Source organism: Lepidochelys kempii, chromosome 6 (genome assembly GCF_965140285.1).
Source record: "Lepidochelys kempii isolate rLepKem1 chromosome 6, rLepKem1.hap1, whole genome shotgun sequence".
Classification (NCBI taxonomy): domain Eukaryota; kingdom Metazoa; phylum Chordata; order Testudines; family Cheloniidae; genus Lepidochelys; species Lepidochelys kempii.
Window position 1 is genome coordinate 1,465,186 of NC_136385.1, and position 25,244 is coordinate 1,490,429.

At 53.5% G+C, this 25,244-nt stretch overlaps 1 protein-coding gene across 1 annotated transcript; it reads left to right on the top strand.

Annotated features, from left to right (window-relative positions):
• The first annotated feature begins 8,090 nt into the window (after nucleotides 1-8,090).
• On the top strand, nucleotides 8,091-24,930 carry LOC140912301 (RING finger protein 112). The gene is made up of 13 exons (XM_073346519.2): nucleotides 8,091-8,150; nucleotides 8,825-9,019; nucleotides 15,389-15,604; nucleotides 15,988-16,125; nucleotides 16,392-16,496; nucleotides 16,712-16,762; nucleotides 17,859-17,915; nucleotides 18,104-18,190; nucleotides 19,164-19,293; nucleotides 19,441-19,571; nucleotides 19,778-19,831; nucleotides 23,863-23,937; nucleotides 24,409-24,930. Exons 1-13 carry the CDS (start codon nucleotides 8,091-8,093, stop codon nucleotides 24,928-24,930), a joined length of 1,821 nt encoding a protein of 606 aa, XP_073202620.2.
• Nucleotides 24,931-25,244: the final 314 nt, after the last annotated feature.

Sequence of the window (25,244 nt, forward strand, 5' to 3'; positions counted from 1 at the left end):
ACGAAGAAGATAGCTCACAGCAAGCAAGCGGAGAAACCGGTTTTCCCGACAGCCAGGAACTGTTTCTCACCCTGGACCTGGAGCCAGTACCCCCCCAACCCACCCAAGGCTGCCTCCCGGACCTGCCAGGTGGAGAAGGGACCTCCGGTGAGTGTACCTTTTAAAATACTATACATGGTTTAAAAGCAAGCATGTGAAAGGATTAATTTGCCCTGGCATTCGCGGCTTTCCTGGATGTACTCCCAAAGCCTTTGCAAAAGGTTTCTGGGGAGGGCAGCCTTATTGCATCCTTCATGGTAGGACACTTTACCACCCCAGGCCAGTAACACGTACTCAGGAATCATTGTACAACAAAGCATTGCAGTGTATGTTTGCTGGCATTCAAACAACATCCGTTCTTTGTCTCTCTGTGTTATCCTCAGGAGAGTGAGATATCATTCATGGTCACCTGATTGAAATAGGGTGCTTTTCTTCAGGGGACACTCAGAGGAGCCCATTCCTGCTGGGCTGTTTGCCTGCGGCTGAACAGAAATGTTCCCCGCTGTTAGCCACGGGGAGGGGGGAGGGTTTAGGGGGTAGCCACGCTGTGGGGGGAGGCAAAATGCGACCTTGTAACGAAAGCACATGTGCTATGTATGTAATGTTAACAGCAAGGTTTACCCTGAAAGAGTGTAGCCACTGTTTTATAAAATGTGTCTTTTTAAATACTGCTGTCCCTTTTTTTTTCTCCACCAGCTGCATGTGTTTCAATGATCACAGGATCTTCTCCTTCCCAGAGGCTAGTGAAGATTAGAAAGAAAAAAAAACGCACTCGTGATGAAATGTTCTCTGAGCTCATGCTGTCCGCCCAAACTGACAGAGCACAGACGAATGCGTGGAGGCAAATAATGTCAGAGTGCAGGAAAGCACAAAATGACCGAGAGGAGAGGTGGTGGGCTGAAGAGAGTAAGTGGCGGGCTGAAGACAGGGCTGAAGCTCAACTGTGGCGGCAGCATGATGAGAGGAGGCAGGATTCAATGCTGAGGCTGCTGGAGGATCAAACCAGTATGCTCCAGTGTATGGTTGAGCTGCAGCAAAGGCAGCTGGAGCACAGACTGCCACTGCAGCCCCTGTGTAACCAACCGCCCTCCTCCCCAAGTTCCATAGCCTCCACACCCAGACGCCCAAGAACGCAGTGGGGGGGGGGCCACCGGCCAACCAGCCACTTCACCACAGAGGATTGCCCAAAAAAAAGAAGGCTGTCATTCAATAAATTTTAAAGTTGTAAACTTTTAAAGTGCTGTGCCTAAAGTGCTGTGTGGCATTTTCCTTCCCTCCTCCACCACCCCTCCTGGGCTACCTTGGTAGTCATCCCCCTATTTGTGTGATGAATGAATAAAGAATGCATGAATGTGAAGCAACAATGACTTTTTTGCCTCTGCAAGCGGTGATTGAAGGGAGGAGGGGAGGGTGGTTAGCTTACAGGGAAGTAGAATGAACCAAGGGGCGGGGGGTTTCATCAAGGAGAAACAAAGAGAACTTTCACACCCTAGCCTGGCCAGTCATGAAACTGGTTTTCAAAGCTTCTCTGATGCGTACCGCACCCTCCTGTGCTCTTCTAACCGCCCTGGTGTCTGGCTGCGCGTAACCAGCAGCCAGGCGATTTGCCTCAACCTCCCACCCCGCCATAAACGTCTCCCCCTTACTCTCACAGATATTGTGGAGCACACAGCAAGCAGTAATAACAGTGGGAATATTGGTTTCGCTGAGGTCTAAGCGAGTCAGTAAACTGCGCCAGCGCGCCTTTAAACGTCCAAATGCACATTCTACCACCATTCTGCACTTGCTCAGCCTGTAGTTGAACAGCTCCTGACCACTGTCCAGGCTGCCTGTGTACGGCTTCATGAGCCATGGCATTAAGGGGTAGGCTGGGTCCCCAAGGATACATATAGGCATTTCAACATCCCCAACAGTTATTTTCTGGTCTGGGAATAAAGTCCCTTCCTGCAGCTTTTGAAACAGACCAGAATTCCTGAAGATGCGATCGTCATGCACCTTTCCCGGCCATCCCACGTTGATGTTGGTGAAACGTCCCTTGTGACCCACCAGAGCTTGCAGCACTATCGAAAAGTACCCCTTGCGGTTTATGTACTCGGCGGCTTGGTGCTCTGGTGCCAAGATAGGGATGTGGGTTCCGTCTGTGTCCCCACCACAGTTAGGGAATCCCATTGCAGCAAAGCCATCCACTATGACCTGCACATTTCCCAGGGTCACTACCCTTGATATCAGCGGATCTTTGATTGCGTGGGCTACTTGCATCACAGCAGCCCCCACAGTAGATTTGCCCACTCCAAATTGATTCCCAACTGACCGGTAGCTGTCTGGCGTTGCAAGCTTCCACAGGGCTATCACCACTGGCTTCTCAACTGTGAGGGCTGCTCTCATCTTGGTATTCATGCGCTTCAGGGCAGGGGAAAGCAAGTCACAAAGTTCCATGAAAGTGCCCTTATGCATGCGAAAGTTTCGCAGCCACTGCGAATCGTTCCAGACCTGCAACACTATGCGGTCCCACCAGTCTGTGCTTGTTTCCCGAGCCCAGAATCGGCGTTCCACAGCATGAACCTGCCCCATTAGCACCATGATGCATGCATTGGCAGGGCCCATGCTTTCAGAGAAATCTGTGTCCATGTCCTGATCACTCACGTGACCGCGCTGACGTCGCCTCCTCGCCCGGTATCGCTTTGCCAGGTTCTGGTGCTGCATATACTGCTGGATAATGCGTGTGGTGTTTAATGTGGTCTTAATTGCCAAAGCGAGCTGAGCAGCCTCCATGCTTGCCTTGGTATGGCGTCCGCACAGAAAAAAGGCGCGGAACGATTGTCTGCTGTTGCTCTGACGGAGGGAGGGGCGACTGATGACACAGCTTACAGGGTTGGCTTCAGGGAGCTAAAATCAACAAAGGGGGTGGCTTTACATCAAGGAGAATTTCAGGCAGGACTTCACGGAGGGTTCCAATAAGAAATGGTGCACCTAAGTTATTGTTCTTATTGGAACAAGGAGGTTAGTCTGGCCTCTGATTGATACGTGGCTAGATTTACCTCGCTGCCTTCCCTGTGAGTGACTGCAGTGTGACCTAGAGAAATGAGTCCCCTAGACGGGGGAGAGGGGGGAAGCAAATGAGTACAAAACAAATCTGGTCTATTTCTTGTTTTGATTCACTCCATCTATCTTTTACATCTTTGGCTGGCAGCAGACAGTGCAGAAGGACTGCATGCCATCCTCATCTCTTGCCTGCCTGGCAGAAGATGGTACAATACAACTGCTAGCAATCCATATCGCCTGCCTGCTTACCATAAGATGGTTCAATAGGACTGACTGCAGGACTAGAGAATGACTTGATCAAGTCACTCCAAATTTAGTCCCTGCGCCCATGTCTGTCCAGGCGCTCCCGGACGACGCGGCCAGGAGCACCTCGGACATGACGATGATGGCTACCAGTCGTACTGCACCGTCTGCTGCCAGAAGGCAAGGGGTTGCTGTTACTGTGTAGCAATGCCGTACCGCGTCTGCCAGCACCCAGGAGACATACGGTGACGGTTACCTGAGCTTGCCGTGGTATGGCGTCTGCACAGGTAACTCAGGAAAAAAGGCGCGAAACGATTGTCTGCCCTTGCTTTCACGGAGGGAGGGAGGGAGGGAAGGGGGGCCTGACGATATGTACCCAGAACCACCCGCGACAATGTTTTAGCCCCATCAGGCATTGGGATCTCAACCCAGAATTCCAATGGGCAGCGGAGACTGCGGGAACTGTGGGATAGCTACCCACAGTGCAACGCTCCGGAAGTCGACTCTAGCCTCGGTACTGTGGAAGCACTCCGCCGATTTAATGCACTTAATGCACTTAGAGCATTTTCTGTGGGGACACACACACTCGAATATACAAAACTGATTTCTAAAAAACCGACTTCTATAAATTCGACTTAATTTCGTAGTGTAGACATACCCTATGAATCAGTGACCTGTCCTCTTCATTATTTACCACGTCCCCAAATTTTGTGTCATCAGCAAACTTTCTCAGGGATGATTTTATGTTTTCTTCCAGATCATTGATAAAAATGTTAAATACTGTAGGGCCCAAACCAGATCCTTGTGGGATGCCACCTGAAATAGCCCAGCTCAGTGATAATTCCCCATTTACAGTCACATTTTGAGGCTTAACAGTAGCCCAATTTTTAATCCATTTAATGTGTGGCATGAGAATTTTTGAATCAGACTGTCATGTGGGATATTCATTACTATCACCTTCCCCTTTCTTCCAAATGTTAGATATTATTTTTACAGGTGCCTTCACTTCCCCTCTAAACCAGGTCAGTTTGTTAACTAGTACAACCTTCTTCCTCAGTTGTGGTATTGTGGCTTTTTGGGAATCTTAAACGATTCCCAATTATCATTCACGTTGCTTAAACGATTCCCAATCATCATTCACGTTTTTCTGATTAAATTTTTCCTCCCAGTTGATTTGGCTCATAATTTGTTTTAGCTTTGTGAAATTGGCCCTATTAAAGCACTATTACTGCTCTGGACTTTATTCCACTCGCACATTAGAAATGTGATCAAGTCATCAATAACCATTAACGTTTAGTTCTTGCGATCCATTCCTCTTTATCTATTAGGACAAAGTCTAACATAGAATTCACCCATGCTGGCCCCAACACTTTTTGAGTTAGGAAATCGTCTTCTGTTATGTTCAGACATTCCAAGGATGTTTTAGTCCTGGCAGTGGGAGACCTCCAGCATATGCCACTCACACTGAAGTCCCCCATGATCACACAGTGTTTTTTCCTACACATTCCTTCCCCATAAGGAAGCAGTTGTCCTGTTCCCTAGTGTGCTTTGGTGGCTGTAGCAGATGCCAACTAGTACCCTATCTTGTGCTTTTATCTATAAGGACTTTAATCCATAAACATTCAAAATCAATTTTCTTCTGAGCCATGAGTGACGCAGAAACAGATAATGCCATATTAAAGGTAGAGTGCTCCTCCCCCACCCCTTTTCCCCACTTGCTCCTTCCTCGGTTGATTTTAGCATTACTATTGTGTCATTCATTCCAACGGCTTTCAGATAGAATTATAAATGAACAATTCCAGTTCCTCTTGTTTATTATGCAGGCTCCTAGCATTGGGTCTCAGGCAACTAAAGAATTTCTTCTCTTTCTCTTTAGCAGTCCTTTGGTTTCTTGTCCTTTGTTCTGAACATCTCAGTTTCAGAGCTAGCTGAGTGCTCTTGTCTTCCCTCTTTTTACCTTCCCTGTTTGCTATTAGTTTAACCCCCCTCCTGACACTTCTAGCCAGTCTGTCCCAGAGCAGATTGGTCCCCATTCCGCAAAGATGGAGGCCATCCAAACTGAATAGCCCCCTCTCACTATAGGCGGTGGACCAATGTTCCACAAAACCAAACCCCTCCACCCTACACCACTTTCCAAGCCAGTGGTTCTGTTGTCTGCCTGTCCCTTTGTAGAATCTTCTTCCAATTCTTCTGAGAATTGATTCTCCAACAAGCATTGTCCATCTTGCTTGGACGGTTGGAGGACCCTTTGTGGGTGAGCTTGATTTCTTCACAGTTTGGGCCAAGCTGCCATTCGGTGCATCTCTCCATTTCCTCAGACCAGCTGGATCTTGAGAGGGATCTTCCCTAGTTTCAACATAGATGACCTAGAATTGGGGGGTTTTCAGTTTGGAGATAGCTGGGGAGACAGGGGGAGGCCCAGAACCTGGGTCCAGGCTCCCCACCCCCCAAAAGGGACCTGACGGAGTGGTCCTGTTCTCTGCACCTACAAGCTCTGTTTGGGACTGTGTTCCTGTCGTCTAATAAACCTTCTGTGCTCCTGGCTGGCTGAGAGTCCCGGGGAATCGCAGGAAGTGGGGGTGCAGGGCCCTGACTCCCCCACACTCGGTGACACTGGGTGACCTGGGATGTCTCTGCATCTAAAGAAAAGCTCATGCTCTGTTCCTGACATGGAAATGGAGATAAATGGAAGGGGGCTGTTGTTCCCTCACGGAAGCTCAGGAGAAAGGCGCAGGGCTGAAGAGAACTCAGGATCCCGAGACTGACAGTCCCCAGGGCCAATGGGGTGATGCAAATGCTCCAGGTGAGCCTGATGGACAGGGCAGCAGGCCTATGAGGGAGTCAGGAGCCCAGGGACCCCTCCTCCGAGTGAGCTGGGGCTGCCTGGGGCAGAGAAGGGCAGAGTTAAGGGGACAGCAGCAGCCGAAGCTGGGCTGAGGGCAGTGCTGGGGAGCTGGAGCTGGGGCAGGGCAGAGCAGCCGTGCTGACAAGGAGCCAGGGCTGAGCTACAGCGGGAGCCGTGGGCCCAGAGCTGGGATCGGGGGGCAGAGCCATGCGACACCAGACCAGAGCCAAACAGCTGAGGAGAGCGAGGGGGGAAGGGAGCAGAAGGCCAGACTCGGGGGTGGGGGGCGTGACCCAGATCGGGGGCTGATGCTGGGGAGAAGGGTCCTGCCACCTGCAGCCTGCGGGGGTGTAGCCGGGGCCAGAGCCGTGTCTGACCCCGGTGTCACCGCAGTGCAGGAAGAGCGGTGAGGCCTGGGATGGGTGAGGAACAGACGCTGACCTTTCCTTACGCCCCAGAGACGGATGTGTGTGGTGTCCCCATGCCCACAGGGCGGAGCCCCTTGCTCCTTTAACCTGTCTCACTTTACCTGCTTTTCCTTATTGTTTCTTGCTGTTTTAATAAATTGTATTTGGTCTGAACTTACTGCAGGGACAGTGGGCCAGGGAAGTGGCTTTTGTGGAGCGAGCACCCTGGAGTGGGGACACCCTGGCCCTTGCCCTAAGTGACCGTGACAAGATTGGGGGTCGAGCCCCCCAGGACCTCTGGGCCCAGCTCTGTGGGGTTACGAGAACACTGGCGCGTGGGAGAGGGGAAGGGGAGCCCTCGAGGGCAGGCAGGCCTCCGGTTGAAGGGATATAGGGTGAGGACTAGGATCCTTTCGCTGTCCGATTCCACCGGGGCCCTGCAGAAGCCAGGAAAGTTCTCCCCAATCGTGGGACCATTCCCCCGCTTACACAAGCGCCCCCTTGGCAAAGGGCTCTAGGGAAAGCCCTCAGTCATGCCCACGGTATCCAGTGACCAAACCCAGACGCTGAAAATGAAACTGAGTGGGGAGTGGCCAGCCCGTCACTCTGCAGAGAGACACGCAGAGAGCCAGGGAGGCAGAGGGGAAAAGTCAGAGACAAACGGAGAATTAACCTCGGAGTCTGTGCTCGCGTCTGTTCACCAGGGTGAGATACAGGAACAGAGCTGGCTGAGGGGGAGCCCAGGGGTGGGCTAGCAGGGGCTGCGGGTCGGGAGTGAGGGGCACTGGCAGAGCTGGGTGAGGGACCCAGGGGTGGGATAGCAGGGGGCTGTGGGTGGCAGCTGGGAGTTACCCTCAACTCTCTTAGCTATGCGCTTTCTCAGAAGCAGGACGCTCTGAGATTCACCATGTGGCAGAGCAGGGCTGGCTCTGGCCATCAAGGCTGCTTGTCTCTGTGCCCAGATCCTCTCTGGTGACCTTCCTTCAATCCCCTCTCCCTGCCTGCAGCTAATGCCTGGGGAGTGTCCTGTGAGCTGGGGGGGAGTGGGTGGGATTCAGGATGCCCAAGGCAGCCCCTTTTAATAACAATAGAAGCAACGGCAGCAGGAGTTTCCACGGCCCCTTGGCTGGCTGGGCTGGCAGACGCCCGGGGTGGCTCTGAGAGTCTCACCCCACGGCTGAGCCCATGTCTGAGAGGGTCGGGTGTTTCCAGCGGGGTGAGCTCAGGGGGCAGGAACGGTTGTGTCATTCCCATCAGAGTTCAGGGTGCTGCACTCCCGGACCCCAGGCAACCCAAAACCCCAAGAGCAGAGAGGCACTTGCCAGCCCTGCCCCAAAATGGGAGTGGCCAGCGCACAACAGTGATTGGAAACTTACCCAGCCAAATGGTGAAAACTAACAATAGAGCCCAGGAGTCCTGGCTCCCAGCCCCTCTGCGGTAGCATCTTAGCCCTGGTGTTCCCATGTGCTAGCTCTTGACCCAGTGGATCTCCCCAGGCCTGCGGGATCAGGGGGATGGAGCAACTCCGGGAGGACGTCACCTGCTCCATCTGCTGGGACGTCTTGAGTGACCCCGTCTCCATCATAGAATATCTGGGTTGGAAGGGACCTCAAGAGGTCATCTGGTCCGACCCCCTGCTCAAAGCAGGACCGATCCCCGACTAAATCATCCCAGACAGGGCTTTGTCAAGCCTGACCTTAAAAACTTCTAGGGAAGGAGATTCCACCACCTCCCTAGGTAACACATTCCAGTGTTTCACCACCCTCCTAGTGAAAAAGTTTTTCCTAATATCCAACCTAAACCTCCCCCACGGCAACTTGAGACCATTACTCCTTGTCCTGTCATCTGCTACCACTGAGAACAGTCTAGAGCCATCCTCTTTGGAACCCCCTTTCAGGTAGTTGAAAGCAACTATCAAATCCCCCCTCACTCTTCTCTTCTGAAGACTAAACATCCCCAGTTCCCTCAGCCTCTCCTCATAAGTCATGTGTTCCAGTCCCCTCATCATTTTTGTTGCCTTCCGCTGGACTCTTTCCAATTTTTCCAAATCCTTCTTGTAGTGTGGGGCCCAAAACTGGACACAGTACTCCAGATGAGGCCTCACCAATGTCGAATAGAGGGGAACGATCACGTCCCTCGATCTGCTGGCAATGCCCCTACTTATACATCCCAAAATGCCATTGGCCTTCTTGGCAACAATTGCACACTGTCGACTCATATCCAGCTTCTCATCCACTGTCACCCCTAGGTCCTTTTCTGCATCGAGTGTTGCCACAACTTCTGCCGGGGCTGCCTCTCGACTCACTGGAGCCAGATCTCAGCCCAGGGGCACCGCTGCCCGGAGTGCCGGGCTCCCTGCTCCGGGGATAGGATGATCCCAGACACACGCATCAAAAACCGAGCTGAGAAAACCACCAAGCCTCTGCAGGAAGAGACTGAGTCGGTGAGACCAGACAGGCCGGATAAGGGGAAAAGGAGGTTTCTCTCGTAGGGGATGCTGGGCCCAATCCAGCCACAGGGCAGGGACTGGCTGACTCATGGCAGCAGGGGATGGGACATGGGGTCTTCCCCCTTTAGAGGGCACCAGCCCTGATCTGGGCCCAGGGTGGGAACTGACTGTCTCAGAAGGGTGAGGAATGGGACACACAGACTCATAGACTGGTAGGCCAGAAAGGCCCATCATGATCATCTAGTCTGAACTCCTGTACATTGCAGGCCACAGAACCTCATCTACTCGCTCCTATAATAGACCCCGAACCTCTGGCTGAATTACTGATGTCCTCAAATCATGATCAAAAGACTCCAAGTTACAGAGACTCCACCATTTACTCTAGTTCAAACCTGCAAGTGACCCGTGCCCTATGCTGCAGGGGAAGGCAACCCCCCCGCCCCAGGTCTCTGCCAATCCGACCGGTGGGAAAATTCCTTCCCCACCCCAAATATGATGATCAGCTAAACCCTGAGCATTTGGGGGAGACCCACCAGCCCGACACCTGGGAAAGAATTGTCTATAGTAACTCAGAGCCCTCCCCATCTAGTGTCCCATCACTGGCCCTTGGGGATATTTGGTACGAGCCTTCACACATGAGCCATATGCCTTTGTAGACAACCTCATCATACCATCCCCTCCATAAACTTGTCACGCTCAGTCTTGAATCCAGTTAGGTTTTTTGTTCCCCTTGGGAGGCTGTTCCAGAACTTCACTCCTCCGATGGTTGGAAACTGTTGTCTAATTTCAAGGCTAAACTTGTTGCTGGCCAATTTATAGCCATTTGTTCTTGTGTCAAGGTTGGTGCTTAACTTAAATCACTCCCCTCCCTCCCTGGTATTTATCCCTCTGTTGTGTTTCTAGAGTGCAATCATAGCTCCCCTCAGCTTTCTTTTGGTTCAGCTAAACAAGCCGAGCTCTTTGAGTCTCCTCTTCTAAGGCAGGTTTTCCAGTCGTAGAATGATCTTAGTAGCCCTTCTCTCTACCTGTTCCAGTTTGAATTCATCTTTCTTAAACGTGGGAGACCAGAACTGCACACTCTGCTCCAGATGGGGGCTCACCAGTGCCTTGTATCATGGCAATAACACTTCCTGTCTCTGATGGAAATACAGTACCTCACCTGGTACATCCTAGGGTTGCATCAGCCTTTTTCACGGCCACATCCCATTGGCGGCTCATAGTCATCCAGTCATCAGCCAATAAACCCAGGTCTTTCTCCTCCTCTGTCGCTTCCAACTGAGATGTCCCCACCTTGTAGCACAAATTCTTGTTGTTAGTCCCAAAATGCATGACCTTGCACTTTTCACTATACATTTTTATTATTCCAGTTTTCAAGGTTGTCCAGATCGTCTGTATGATATTCCGGTCCTCCTCCGTACTGGCAATACCTCCCAGCTGTGGGTCATCCCAAAATTTGATCAGCACACTCCCACTCTTTGTGCCTAGGTCATTAATGAAAATGTTAAATAAGATTGGTCCCAAGACCGATCCCCGAGGAACTCCACTAGTAACCTCCCACCAGCCTGACAGTTCACCGTTCAGTTTGACCCATTGTAGTCTCCCTTTTAACCTCTCCTTACCCACCTTTCGATTCTCATCTTAATTCCCATCTTCTCCAATTTAATTTACCATGTGGCACTGTATCAAACGCCTTACTGAAATCCACGCAGATTAGATCAACTGCGTTTCCTTTGTCTAGAAAATCAGTTATCTTCTCAAGGCGAGAGATCAGGTTGGTTTGGCATGATCTACCTTTTGTAAAGCCAGAATGTATTTTATGCCAATTACCATCTATCTATATGTCCTTAACTACTGTCTCTTTCAAACCTTGGTCCAAGACCGTGCATACAATTGAGGTCAAACTCATGGACCTGTGGTTTCCTGGATCACGTTTTTCCCCCTTCTTAAATATAGGTACTATATTAGCCATTCTCCCATCATGGGATACAAGCCCTGACTTTTACAGATTAATTACAAATCCTTGCTATTGGGCTTGCAATTTTGTGTGCCAGTTTCTTTAATATTCTTTGGTGGAGATGGTCCTGACCCCCCAGTTTGGTCCCATTAAGCTGTTTGAATTTGGCTTCCATTTCAGCCAATTCAGTGACAATTTCTACTCCCGTATTCTTGTTCTCATTAGCCATCTTGCCACAAGCATCTCTGTAAGCTTATTAAAAACGGAGGCAAGATATTTGTTTAGCTGTTGGGCCAAACCCATGTAACCCTTCTTCCAGGTGGAGCCAGCAGCAACCAGGGCCCGGTTCAATATCTCGGGGTTTCTTTTCAACAACATAACACAGAACCGGCACAAGCCCCCACCCAGTGACCTGAGAAATTTACACACCACCCTTGGGAGCCTCTCAGAGGCAAAACTTCCCCACTTGCAAGCACAGAGTCTGAGTGTAGAAAAGAAACTTTGAATAAAAGGAGGGAAGTACCTCGGCATTAATTTGGGAAAACACCACAAACAGGGTTCATAAACATAAACCATGAGCAAAAGACCCACCCCAAGTAGGTTGGGCAGTGCCCTTTTCCTGCAGGGTCTTAAGCCAGCAACCCAAAATTCCCTTTAACGTGCCCGTCCCTTCTCTGCACCCCATTCACAGTTGCTGTCCTTGGCCAGTGCAGCCCCAGAGTTCACAGGTGCATCTGCAGGGTTCACCTCCCACCCTAGGTGAAAACGGGACGGGGGAGAGAAGGAGGCACATTACTCGCTCCGCGGCTCGGGCACTCGCTTGTCACCCCTATGGCCAATTGCCGTGCCTCCCTGTGGGGCTCTGCTCTCTGGCCCTCTCTTCCAGCCGCCCTGCTGGCCGCTTGCCACCCCTCTCCGCCAGCCGCCCTGCTGGCCACACCAAGCTGACTTCTGGGCCCCCCACTTCACACAGCTCTCAGTGATTTCAGCTGTTCGTGGGGGAGCCTGACGGCTGGGGCACACTGGGCAGGGTCTTGCATCAGAGACACTGTCCCAAAGCAGATCTAATACATTGACCTAGGTATCAGCGATTTCAGCTCTGCAGCCTGTAACAAGACTCTCAACTGAGTCTCACTTAGCTCTGTTATTACACAGTGGAGAGAGGAAGGGACAAGTGGTGTTTGGGACCCTTAGGCAAGGCCCACAACACACATACATGTGTGTGTGAGTGTGAGTGTGAGTGTGTGCGTGTTCCATCGGGGTCGGCCAGGTACAGTTCTGCTGCCCTTCATGCCCCAATGACAAGGAGACTGGGGATCCAACACCAGCCAAAGGTGACCATTTGGGCAAGCAATCCCATCATGCTGAGCACCTAGGCAGGGTGGGTGTGCCCATCCAAAGGAGATCAGCTCCTGAAGTCCTTTTCCACAGCTCACCACCCGATGTCAGGGGAGTCCTCATTCAACCTCTGCTTACACCTATATCTGTAATCTCCACCCCACCCTCAGCGCTTAGCGGTCCCACTTCTTCTTTCCTTGTTTTCTTTTTATTTATAAGGCTAATTAACCTTTTAGTGTTTGTTTCAATTCCCTTTGCACGGTCTAATTCTGCTAGGCCTTTGGCAGTTCTCAATTTTCTCTCCACTTTCTGACCTCCAGGAGGCAGCTTTCCTTGCTGATCCATCCCATCTTCCATTCCTCATAGGCTTTCTGCTTTCTCTTAATTTCTCTTTGAGATCCTGGTTCATCCAGTTTGGTCGGCAACCCTTCCCTATGGGATTCTTTCTGGATGCAGACTCCAGAGAGTTTCTGCAATTTTCACTTAAAGTAATTCCAAGTCTCTTCCACATCCAGATCCTTGAGGTTTGCAGGCCATCCACTTCCCCAATTCCCTTAATGTTTTACAGTTTGGCCTTTTGAAATCCAGGACCCCCGGCTGCCAACCTGATTTCCTTTATCCTTCCATTTAATTTAACCTGAATAGCTCATGATCACTCGAACCAAGGCTATCCTTCACAGCTAGTTCTTCAGTGCGGTCCTCGCTACTTACCAATACCAAATCTAAACTGATCTCACTTCTTGTTGCTTCGGTGACTACTTGGTGAAGAAATCTGTCAGCCGTCACATACAAAAATATCCAAGCCCTACCATTATTAGTAGCTCTTCTCCCCCAATCTCTGTCTGGAAAACGAAAGTCTCCCATAATCACACAATTCCCAGTGGTATTTATTTCATTCAAACTATCCATGGGGTTTCTATCCACCCCCAAACCAGATTCTGGGGGTCTGTAGCAGACCCGAAGCACTGTCCCTGGGGGCCTCTGGTAGCTTTCTTCCCCACAGAAATTTTGACAGAAACTGATTCTGTTTTATCCATTCCATCCCTTCTCGTTTCTTTCCACTCCACCTCGTCATGAGCAGACAATGCTACTCCACCACCTCTGCCTTTCTACTTTTTTTCCTGTAATCCAGCTGTCATGGATATAAAGGAAAGGGTAAACCCCTTTAAAATCCCTCCTGGCCAGAGGAAAAATCTTCTCACCTGGAAAGGGTTAAGAAGCTAAAGGTAACCTCGTTGGCACCTGACCAAAATGACCAATGAGGAGACAAGATACTTTCAAAAGCTGGGAGGAGGGAGAAAAAGAAAGGGTCTGGGGCTGTCTGTATGCTGCTTTTGCTGGGGACAGAACTGGAATGGAGTCTTAGAACTTTTAGTAAGTAATCTAGCTAGGTATGTGTTAGATTATGATTTCTTTAAATGGCTGAGAAAAGAGCTGTGCTGAATAGAATGACTATTCCTGTCTGTGTGTCTTTTTTCAGAGTAGCAGCCGTGTTAGTCTGTATTCGCAAAAAGAAAAGGAGGACTTGTGGCACCTTAGAGACTAACCAATTTATTAGAGCATAAGCTTTCGTGAGCTACTTCTGAGGAAGTGAGCTGTAGCTCACGAAAGCTTATGCTCTAATAAATTGGTTAGTCTCTAAGGTGCCACAAGTCCTCCTTTTCTTTTTGTGTCTTTTTTGTAACTTAAGGTTTTGCCTGGAGGGATTCTCTCTGTTTTGAACCTAATTCCCCTGTAAGGTATCTACCATCCTGATTTTACAGAGGTGATTCCTTTACTTCTATTAAAAGTCTTCTTGTAAGAAAACTGAATGCTTTTTCATTGTTCTAAGATCCAAGGGTTTGGGTCTGTGGTCACCTATGTAAATTGGTGAGGATTTTTACCAAACCTTCCCCAGGAAGTGGGGTGCAAGGGTTGGGAGGATTTTGGGGGGAAAGACATGTCCAAACTACGTTTCCCAGTGAACCCAGATAAAGTTTGGTGATGGCAGTAGAAATCCAAGGGCAAAGGGTAAAATTAATTTGTACCTTGGGGAAGTTTTAACCTAAGCTGGTAAAAGTAAGCTTAGGAGGTTTTCATGCAGGTCCCCACATCTGTACCCTAGAGGTCAGAGTGGGGGAGGAACCTTGACACCAGCCATGGCTGTTTCTGCCCCATGGTTCTGCTCACCCGATAATATCTGTTTTCCCGTCCCACACCCATAGTTCTACTTCCTCCATTTTGTCACCCAGGCTCCTGGCATTGCTGAGCAGACATCTTGCTGATTCTGCTTGGCTTTGCTCAGATTTCTCACGCGGGTAGGTACAGTCATTTTACTGCCAGTATCGGCCACCTGACTGTTAGTGTGAGTACTCTTGGCACTATTGATCTTCTTCTCGTGCGTTCTCCTTCTCTCTGTCGTTCCTTTCTCCATTGCTGCGCCCTCTCCTACTTGATTTGCCTCCCGCTCAGTGTGAGAATCAGGCCTGGAGGTTCCATGAGCATCTCCCAGGGTTCCTAGTTTAAAGCCCTTTTCCTCAGCTGTCCCAACCTCCACCCAAGAAGTCTATCTCCCTCCCCACGCAGGTGGCATCCGTCCCATAACCAGTCGTCTGTCTGTGAACGTCTCCCAGTGGTTGAACATCCCCAAGCCCTCGTTAGTCCCACTGCCTGAGCCATCTGTTGATTATCGGCATCTTGTCTAGGCTTTGCTCTCCTCCTCCAGGGACAGGTAGCATCCCACTGAAGATCAGTTTAGCCTCCATTTCTTTATATGTCTTCCCTAGCCTGGCACAGTCTCCCTTGATGTGTTCCAGCAAGAATCTAGGGGTATTTCCCCTCCAGAGAGTTCTGGCTCTGATGCAGCCCCAGGGCAGGGGGACTGACTGGTTTGGGGGGGTGGGAATGGGGACCGGGGCTCTGATCTCGGGCACTGACTGGGTTGGGGCTTGGGAAGGGTCACGGGGCTCTGGTGCAGGGGACTGGCTAGCTCAAGGGGGTGGGAATGGGGCATGGGGCTCTTATCAGGGGGCCATGGGACAGTCTCTCTTGGAGGGTGGGGTCCCAGCTCTGACCCTGCTCTCTCCCTGCAGCAGGGGCCGGGGGCTCAGCGGGAGCCGGGGCGCCCGGTGCAGCTGGTGCATCTGGACGAGGAAGAGAACCTGATCCTGGATGAGGAGGCCCTGAGCCGCTGCCTGGAGCAGGGTGGGGTGGGGGATGCCCCCGTCTGCCTGGTGTCCATCATCGGGGAGCAGCGCCGGGGCAAATCCTTCCTGCTGAACTGCCTGCTGCGTCGTCTCCAGAGCCTGGTGAGTGTGAACGGGGCAGGAGTGAGCTGTGGGTGTGAGCGGCCCTATCCTGCCCCCTGCTGGCAGGCTCAGAGCTGCACACTTGGCTGTGGGCAGCTCGCCCCTCACCATGTCCAGTTAGCTCGGGCCCTGGCTGGACCCTAACGCGTCTGTCGGCCTGTCTGGAACACAGCGTGTCTCTCTCTCGTCTAGACAGCCGTGGGTCTGTTTGTCTATCAGATTACGATCACACCCCTCACCACGTATTCCTCCCTGCCCCACATTTGCACAATTAACCCCTGCCCCCCTCCCAGGGTTTGCAGCCCAGGGTAGGAGGGGGGTATCAGTCACTCTCCTCCCCCACGCTGCACTGACTTCTCTCCCACCATGTTCCCTCCCAGCAGGACGCGAGGGACGGGTCATGGATGGGCCGGGAGGATGAGCCCCTGGAGGGGTTTGAGTGGCGTGCGGACGAGGAGCAAGTCACCAACGGGGTGTGGGCATGGAGTCAACCCTTCTGGGTCCCGGCCAAGGCGGGGAAGGTAATTGGGGGCATTGGGAGTGCACAGGGAAGGGGGAGGAGGCCATGCGGGGGCTGGGAGAAGGGAACCAGGTGGAGAGAGAACAGGGGGGAATGGAGAAGAGATAGAAGTAAAGAGCTAACCCTGGGGGACTTCTGGGGAAGTTGAGAAGGAGATGCCAGGGGCCATGGGGCCTGAGCAGGGGACAGGCTCTGGGGGCGGAGGGGCCGTGGGTGGCTGGACAACGCCGGGAGCTGACCTGGGACGCTCACTCTTGGCCCCCCCAGGTGGCCGTGCTGCTGGTCGACACCGAGGGCTCCATGGGCATTGAGAGCAACAAGGAGACCAGCATCAAACTCTCCGCCTTTTCCATGCTGCTCAGCTCCTACCAGGTTGTGGGGCTCCCCGGGGGGTGCTGTGCTGCAGGGAGCAGGGTGGAGGCTCAGTGGGGGGTGCTCTCCCCTGGGGGTCAGGGCCGGACCCAATGCCCCAGTGAGGCGCTAGGGGGCGCTGTGCTGCAGGGAGCGGGTGACGTGGCTGGGAAGGGGCCTGGGGCGGCCGTCCCTGCTCGTTGCTGTAGCTCTGTCTGTCTCGTGATTATCTGCAGATACTGAACACTGGCTGTCGGGTGAAGGACCCGGATCTCGAATACCTGGAGGTGAGGCCGGGCAGTGCAGAACGTGGCCGGGCCAGGTTCTCCCATTACGCCCACAGCGTTATTATCCCTCCCCATAGCTCCTGTGGGGAAACTGAGGCCCAGAGAGAGAAACCGACTCTCCCACGGTCACGTGGGCCTCTGGAGTCAGCACTGTCACTGCACGGCCCAGCCTGGCTCTCTGCTCCCAGGTATTCGGCGTGGGTCACTGGGCCAAAGTTAGGACCCCTCCCTCCCCTCCAGCCCAGCTCTGCCATTGGTGGGAAGCTGCTGGGGCCAGGTCCTGGGGCGGTCGCTCTGTCCCCCTGCACTGCTTTTCTCTTCTCTCCAGCCTCTTACCCAGCCCCAGCCCCGCTGGGTCGAGCCTCTGTCAGTCGCACCCTTAGCAACATCACTGCCACCTGTGGTATATGGCGTGTCCTGCCCCTGTACTGAGCCCTGGGGGGATTCTCTGTTCAGGGGAGGGGTCGGCTTGGGAGGGTTTTATCTGCCCTCGCTGCCCCGGGTTCTGTCATTGGTAAAAACCTGGTTCACGCAGAGATATGGAGGCCTAGTCAGAGCTCAGGGAAATGCTACGTGCTGACATTGTTCAAGGCGTGAGCAGAGCCGTGGTTTGACCCCTGGGGCTGTGCAAAGGAAGTTGGAAGCGTCCATCAGCCCGAGGCAATGGGGTGTTTGTGGAGTGGAACCCCTTTGTAAAAGGACCCCAAATTTCGATCACTGACTCCCCCCCCCATTCCTCCCTCACCTCCATGGAGCACCTTGAGAGAAGGAGAAAGCCCTGAAACCGGATAGAGGAGGGGTTGTGCATTGACAGTCCTCCCCGCCCGTGCCAGACCCTCGTGTCCCACAGCCTCCCTCTCACTCCCATGGCCGGGTGCAGCTTCTTTCTCTCTGACCCACTGAAATCGTCTCTGTCCATCTCACAATTCATTTTGCGCTCGCTGGGCCTCGCTCTCTGCCCTGGGCAGAGGGAGAAGCTCAGGTGTGGGGGTGGGGGGTGATCAGGCCCCTTTCTGTCCACAGGCAGGATCATTTCCCCCCAAACTAAACACCTCCCAGGTCCCAGACTCACCCCGCCCCTCTTTTCTCTCTGCAGATGTTTGTGCAGGTGGCCGAAGTGGTGGGAGAGGCCTATGGACTGGAGCCCATTCAGGTGAGACGGCTTCTCCCCCATCACCTGCTCTGCCCCATGTATCCCCACACTGCACCCCTCCTCCACTCCACAGCATGCTCCTGCCCCTTGCACCCCAGCCCCACTCCTGAGGGGTTGAGGTTTCCCCAGCAGACACTGTCCTTCTCCACGTCCCAGTGTCCCCCCCACTCCTCAACTCTCCCCTGCAGCACCTGGACCTACTGGTGCGGGACTGGAGCAGCTCCCGGGTCCTCGGAGCCCAGGGTGGGGAGCAGCATCTGAGACACGTCAGACAGGTGAGTGTGGGGCTTGGGGGGGATGGGGAATGGGACCCAGGGCCTAGTTGTGATCCAGACCCAGTGTTGGGGACTGGCTGGCTCAGGGGTTAGGGAATTGGACACGGGGCCTTTCCCCTCTCAGGGGCTGGTAACCCCACCCTTTGTAATGGTTGTGTGACAAATCCCATTATAAGACCCCTTTAAAGTTGCTTATAACTTTGCCAAACTGTAACTGTTTGGGCTGAAATTTTCCATGCTTGTTCTCTGCCGCCAGCTCAATTCGCGGATGCTCCCTCCAGCTGTTTCTGAGAATGAGGCAAAAAACCCCACGTTGTTTGGCAATAGTGAAAGAAAATTCTGATGTTCCTTTTTTTTTTTTTTAACATCTCTATCCTCCCCGCCCTCCCCGCTGCAGAGTAAGGACTCTAAATTTGTTTGGGGGGGGTGGCGGCCAGTGTGTCAGGCACAGGCAGAGTCCGTCTACACAGACCATGCTCCACCCCTCCCAGCTCCACATGCCGCCCAGACTGAGCATGGCCCCGTCCCCACAGAGCGACCCAGCACGCTCCAGCCTCGGGCTGCAGGAGCAAAGCTGGACTTTCCCTGCAGTTTCTGCTCCAGGCCAGGCACCAGAACTGAGAGGGGACCTCCTGTCTCTCCCATGCTCTCAGTGAGCCCAGGTGGCGGGAGGAGGAAGCTGCTTGATTGCAGTGTGGAGGGGAGAAAAGCCAGAGCAGGAGGAGGGAAAGGAGCAGGGTGGGACAAGGCATCTGGATAGACTGGGAATGGGGTAGGGGGTGCGAGGAGGCTGAGCCCTGGGACTCACTCCTTTCTCTTCCTGCCGTCCCCTGTCTCGTTCACTGCCCCCCTTCCAATGCCTACCGCAAACGAGGCCGGGCTCCTCCAGACCCTCTCTGACTGCCTGGCAGGTCTGGCTAATGTTAACACAGGTTTTTGTGTGTGAATGTAACGATTCCCCCTGTCTCGGCAGAAGCTGGAGGCGAGGTCCCCTTGCAAACACCCCAAGGCCCTGGAAGTGCTGAAGAGAAGCAGCAGCCGCTGTTACCTGATGCCCTTCCCTGGCGAGCGGATCGCGCTGGGGAGCGAGGGAAGGCTGAGAGGTAATGGACCCAGGACAGCGGCTCTAAGCCCCCTGCCCTGTGCAGAGCAATGTGAGTGATCCTGCCCGTGCATGGCAGGTAGAGAGAAAGGAGAATCAGACAGGCCCTGTATTCCTCCACCATCGTCCATCTCTCTCCCCTTTGCAGACATGGGTGAGAAATTCCGGAAGAGCCTGAGGGACTACGTCACCGCCCTGGTGAGCACGGCTGGTCAACACGTCCGGAGGGACCGGCATTGGGAGGTGCTGACCGGGACACAACTCGCTGCCAAGATAAAGGTGGAGACTGGCCGGCTGTGCTGGAGGGAGCAGGAAGGGGATGCTCTCCCCTTGCTGTCAGTGATGACCCCAATACCCCCAATTCCCCAGCTGCCCCACCTCAGAGGTGGCTGCATCTCAGCGCCAGGCGAGCTGTCCCCATGTTCCCAGCCTTTCTAAGCCCTGTAGAGTCTGTGACGTGATGATTTCTTTTGGTTCCTTTGCAGAATTTATCTGATGTGATGAAGAAACATCGCTCCGGCTTCTCCTCTCCCTGTCAGGTACCATCTCTGCCTCTGACCTGATAGTGGGGTGTCTCCTTTCCCCCTTCCATGCCAGGGCTGGTGAGATGCTGGGAACTGGGGCCATCCTACTGGAGGTGGCTGGGAAAAGATCTCAGGTTCTTGGACTCCAAGGTAGAAGAATTTGACTAGACTTGAGGGTGGCTGATGATGGAGGGTTTGGCCAGTCTACGGATGCATGTCCAGTTCAGAGGTCCATAACATCAACATGTCTGTCCCCAGGCATGGGGACATACCTGCCCTATGTAAATGACATCAGTTTATCAGAGCTGGCCCCAAAGTGGGGATTTTTGTGCAGAGCCCATTGAGTTTCCTACAACCCCCCCAAATGTTTCCATCTGGCAACGCTGCCGACATGGCTCCCATAGTTCATGTTCCTCACGTGCCTCATTCTTCTCCAGGGGTTGGTGCAACAGGGGGACACTCAGCTCTCATGAGCACCTCCAGTCAGCTGGGTGCAATCCTGCATTCTTCCCTTTTTCTCTTCCGGGTGCCCCTGTTGCGGTTTTAATATGGAGATATACCTATCTCGTAGAGCTGGAAGGGACCTTGAAAGGACATGGAGTCCAGTCCCCTGCCTTTACAGCAGGACCAAGTACAGTCCCTGACAGATTTTTTTTTTTTTTGTCCCAGATCCCTAAATGGCCCCCTCAAGGATTGAAATCACAACCCAGGGTTTAGCAGGCCATGCTCAAACCACTGAGGAATCCCTCCCCCGGTTGCCATAGTCAGGGGTGCCTCAGCCCTCCGGCTAAGTCACACATAGTCTAAAGACACACCAAGCAACCTCTTCCCGGGTAACACAGTCCAACAAATGGTTGGCCCCCTCTGGGGTCTTGAGCCGCATCTCTGGGCCTCTTTAAACTCTAGCCCCTTTCTCAGGCTCCAAAACTAAACTTGCCCCCTTCTCAGGGCTTTGGCCACTGCACCAGTGGTCGGTGGGGGACCTGGGCTCGCTCACTACTCGGAGTCCCAACTCAGGGACCCTGCAAGTAGCAGCCACCTGCTGCTTTCTTTCCTAATTGCTACTGCTGCATTTCTTGGGGTGCTTCCTACTCTGTCCCATCACCCTCTTGGGTTCTCTCTCTGTTCCCTCTCTCAGCAGGGTCTCCCCCAGGCCTCCTTGCCTGGAGAGTTTCTCTGTCTTGATTTATCAGGGTCTTTTCAAGCCTCTGTGCCTGGACAGTTTCCCAGTCCTGTCCCCGTGTGAGCAGGGCTTCTCCCCAGTCTCTTTCCCTGTGGAGTCTCACAGCCTTTTAGTCTTTCTTTACCCTTCCCATCCCAGCCAGCAATTGCCCTGCTCAGCCCCTGTAGCTCCTTTTAACTGAGCCTGCCACACCCTGATTGGCTGCTTTGCTGCAGCCTTTCTAGGCAGGCCTGGAGGACCCACCCTCACTGCTCCTTTACCTGGGGTGGGGTGTGCTAGGACTGCAGGGCCTCCAGCAGGGGAACCTAAAGGGCCAGGTGCTCCCCATCCCAGTTGAGCATCCTGATTGGATGGCACTTCCCATGAGCCTGGCCTCAGAGGACAATGGAGCAACTAGACTTCATCTCCCATGATGCACCAGCATCTCCTTGTTTGGTGAGGGGAAGCCTGGCATCATGGCCCCGGTGCACCATGGGAGTTCTAGTCCAACCAGGGAGCTGGACATATAGAGGAGAATGAGGCAGCCAAGCTACATTTCCCACAATGCACCACAACATCCTTTTATGGTGAGGGGAAGCCAGGCATCATGGTTGTAGTCCATCATGGGAGGCACATGTGGCAAGATGGGGGAAGGTGGCTCTAAATCCACTATTGTGATCCTGAATTCAGGCAGCCAGGGTCCCAGGACTGCCCAGCGATGGAGGGTCCAAGCCTGAGTCAAGCCAGGAGCTGGGTTCAAGCCCTGTTGCTTTGCAGCATAGCCTTAGCCCTGCTGGACTTGTGCTCTGGGAGGCCACCCAGAGTATCCCACAATCCCACAGGGCCGACTTTCTTTCCCCTCTGGCCAGTCAAGGTTGCTGGACAGTCCAGTTTTCCCAGGCTGCACCACCACCAAAGGGGAAAAGGGCAGAAGCAGCTAGGGAGGGTGCTAGGAAGTCTGGGATATGGGTGGTTGCACTCAGGCCTGCACAATACAGTGTAGATGTTGGAGCTCCAAGCTGGAACCCAGGGTTCAGCCAGTCCTAACCTGGGGTGTCAAATGAGTGTAGACGCTCCAGCCCTAGGTTAATAGCCCCAGGGGCTGCTAACTCCATTCCTACTAACTCTGGGCTTACATCGCAGTGTAGACATAACCAGAGGCATGGACAGCAAAGTTGTCTTGGGTGTCAGCCTCAGATTGGCTGGGCCAGATGCTAACCAGGTCCCCTTCTAGAGGAAAATTGGGGTGGGGGGTGCAGCTTATGTTCTTGGGGGGGATAGACCGGCCTAGCTATTCTGGAATAACTACACCCGAAAAACCACTCCAGAATAACACCACAGCAGAGACTGTTCTGGAGTCATTGTGTTACCCAGTCAATTTAGGTCTCCCCGCCTATACCCTAGCTAGGACTGAAGGCATCAGCCCATCAATTTAAGGCACCCTCACCCTTTCCCTACAAAGGACTTGGGGTGTAAGACACATAAGAGCATAAGAGCTTCCATTCTGGGTCGGACCAAAGGTCCATCTAGCCAAGAATCCTGTCCTCCAACAGTGGCCAATGGCCATTGCCCCAGAGGGAGTGAACAGAACAGGTTATCAACAACTGATCCATCCCCTCTCGCCCATTCCCAGCTTCTGGCAAACCTATCCGTACCCACGGGGCTCAGGAAGAAACCGGGTCAATTTAAGTACCCGCCCTTCCCCTCGGGGCTCAGGGCTGTAGGGGTCTGCGGTACCTTTTCCCAGCGAAAGAGCCTTATGCAGTTTTACTCTAAACATCTATTTATTAGCAACACACACAGAACACGTATACCGAGCAAATCCCTTATGCTCACCACTCCCAACATACAGACAAATTTCACCCCATGGCCAGTCAGGATTCACTCATCAGGGGGTTCCCGGAGCCCACACCCATCACGATCGTGCAGAGGGGTCAGAGTTCCTGCAGTTTGATGTTGTACTGCAATCCGGAAATGCTTTCCAAAGAGCAATGTTTTTCATTTACATTATACAGGTAAAACTAGCTCCCTCCTTCAAATTGACTAAACCTATCACATTATCCCACACTCCTAAATAACAGAAATTTTAACCTATTACACACTGGCATCTATGTGTCCTCCTTCCTGCCCAAGTTTTTTACATTTTATCTTTCATTCCCAAATTGTAACTTAGTTGTGACCTTCTCTGTTTATGCGGAGGGCAGCATAAGACACTGGTCAGAGTTTATTTCACCATTTGTTGAGTCTCCTTCTGTATCTTCCCTAATTTCTCAGCCTCTGGGCATCTCTACTTTACCACCTCCAGAGGTCTAACGCTCATCAGGGACATTCCTGAGGTGGGGGTTGTTGGTTTTTTTCAATTTTAGTGGTGATATCCCTGGGTTTCACCCAAGTGTGGTTCAATATGTGGGGGCTGATCAGGTCTCAGGCCAACAATTGCTCCTCCACAACAAGATTTAACCCAGCCCAGAACACTACTCCTTCTCCACACCAAAAAAGAGCTGAGATTCACACCCAAACCACCTGCCTCCTGGAGATTGATAAAACCCGCAAACACCACCAGACCCATGAGAGCCGGCGTCACTGATGCGCTGTCGGGTGTCAGCCTCAGGCCGAGCCCGGCTGGGAGAGGGGTTTGCAGAGTCCTTGGCTACAGGAAGGTGCTGCAGATGCAAAGTGCAGGTCGGGGTGGGAAGGGAGCGGAGGCTGGGCTGCCATGAGGAACAAACTGGAGGCTGGCAGTACCAGAAGCCCCAAGCAGCTGCCACCCCAGCTAGCAGCGTCTCTCTGTTACTTGAGGTTGCTGCGGTGGAAGCTGCAGTTGCTAGGTGGAGACAGGGCCCCATAAACTGCGGCTCACCCCAGCCTTGTCCTCCTGGCACAGATGGCCAACACCTTCCACAACCAGAGAGTCCTGGACAGGGCCCGCGCAGACCACACTGTGTTTCTGAAGGAGAAGGTGAGTCCAAGGGGGCAGCTTTGTCCCCAGCCAGGGGAACCCAAGGGAAACCTCCTGGCCAGCCCTGCAGGCTATGGGATTTGTGGTAAGAGATAAGAGTTCAGACCTCTAGCTCCCAGGGATGCTGCACGGACGGGAGACTCCAAACCTGGCACAAGAGGGGGCCCAATCTCGAACCTGAGGACTGTGCAGCATCCAGCATGATGGAGGCCCCAAATTCAGGTTGGGGTTGGTCTGTGCAGCACCTCGCATGGGAGGGGGCCAGTTTCGGGCAGGAAATCTGAGCTGTGCCCGGCCCAGTGGGAGCTCTGATCTCAGCTGAGGGTTGTCTGTACGACCCGGGCCCTGATCTCGGACGGTGAGGAGGTCTGTGCAATGCCCCATGTGAAGTGGGCCCCAATCTTAGGATGGAGCTGTGCCGTGCTTGCCCTTTTTAACGCTCTTGGCCGTCTCCTCTCCCGGCGGGCGCAGGACGGCGGCTCCCGGAACATGGTCGCCTGCCTCAAGGTGCGGCCGGGCAAGATGGCGGAGCTGTTCGCGGAGCGGCGCGGGCAGCTGCTGGGGCGGTGCCGGACGGACATGCGGGAGCCGGCGCCGGAGAAAGAGGCCCAGCTGACGGAGCTGGAGGAGGAGCTGATGTGGGAGGCCGAGACCTTCCTGCAGAGCTACGGGAAGCGCTTCAAGAAACTTGTCGCGGCGGCGGGCGTGGGCGCGGGGGCGCTGGCCCTGGCAACCGTGGGCGGAGTTGCTGGTGCAGGAATTGCCGCTGCTGCCATGGGTGCAGAAGCGGCTGTGGCGCTCAGTGTGTCGGGGGCAGCAGGCATTGGGGTTGGGGCGGGCGCCGTGGCCGGGGGGTGTGTGGGCGGGGGTGTGGGCATGGGAGTTGGTGGGAAGATCACCCAGAAGGACAAGAAGAGGGCCAAGGCTGCCGCCGGCCAATGGGAGGAGGGGGACGGCACTTTGGAGGTGTCCGATATGGCTCCCCTGATCTGAACGGCACCCCCCCAGTCTGGGGATGATGAATGGGGTGACGGGGCTGCAGCGTGGCACAGACACGTCACCCACAAACCACCCCACAGTGGGGCAGCCGTCGCCCACCGATTCTAAGAAGGGACATTAGACTCATAGAATCTCAGGGTTGGAAGGGACCTCAGGGGGTATCTAGTCCAACCCCCTGCTCAAAGCAGGACCAATCCCTGACTAAATCATCCCAGCCAGGGCTTGGTCAAGTCTGACCTTAAAAACCTCTAAGGAAGGAGATTCCACCACCTCCCTAGGTAATGCATTCCAGTACTTCACCACCCTCC

Coding starts and splice junctions, on each gene's coding strand:
- LOC140912301 (XM_073346519.2), top strand. CDS start 8,091: ATGGAGCAACTCCGGGAGGACGTCACCTGCTCCATCTGCTGGGACGTC. Junction 16,497..16,711: donor TGCTGCTCAGCTCCTACCAG/GTTGTGGGGCTC, acceptor GATTATCTGCAG/ATACTGAACACTGGCTGTCG. Junction 17,916..18,103: donor ATGGACTGGAGCCCATTCAG/GTGAGACGGCTT, acceptor TCTCCCCTGCAG/CACCTGGACCTACTGGTGCG.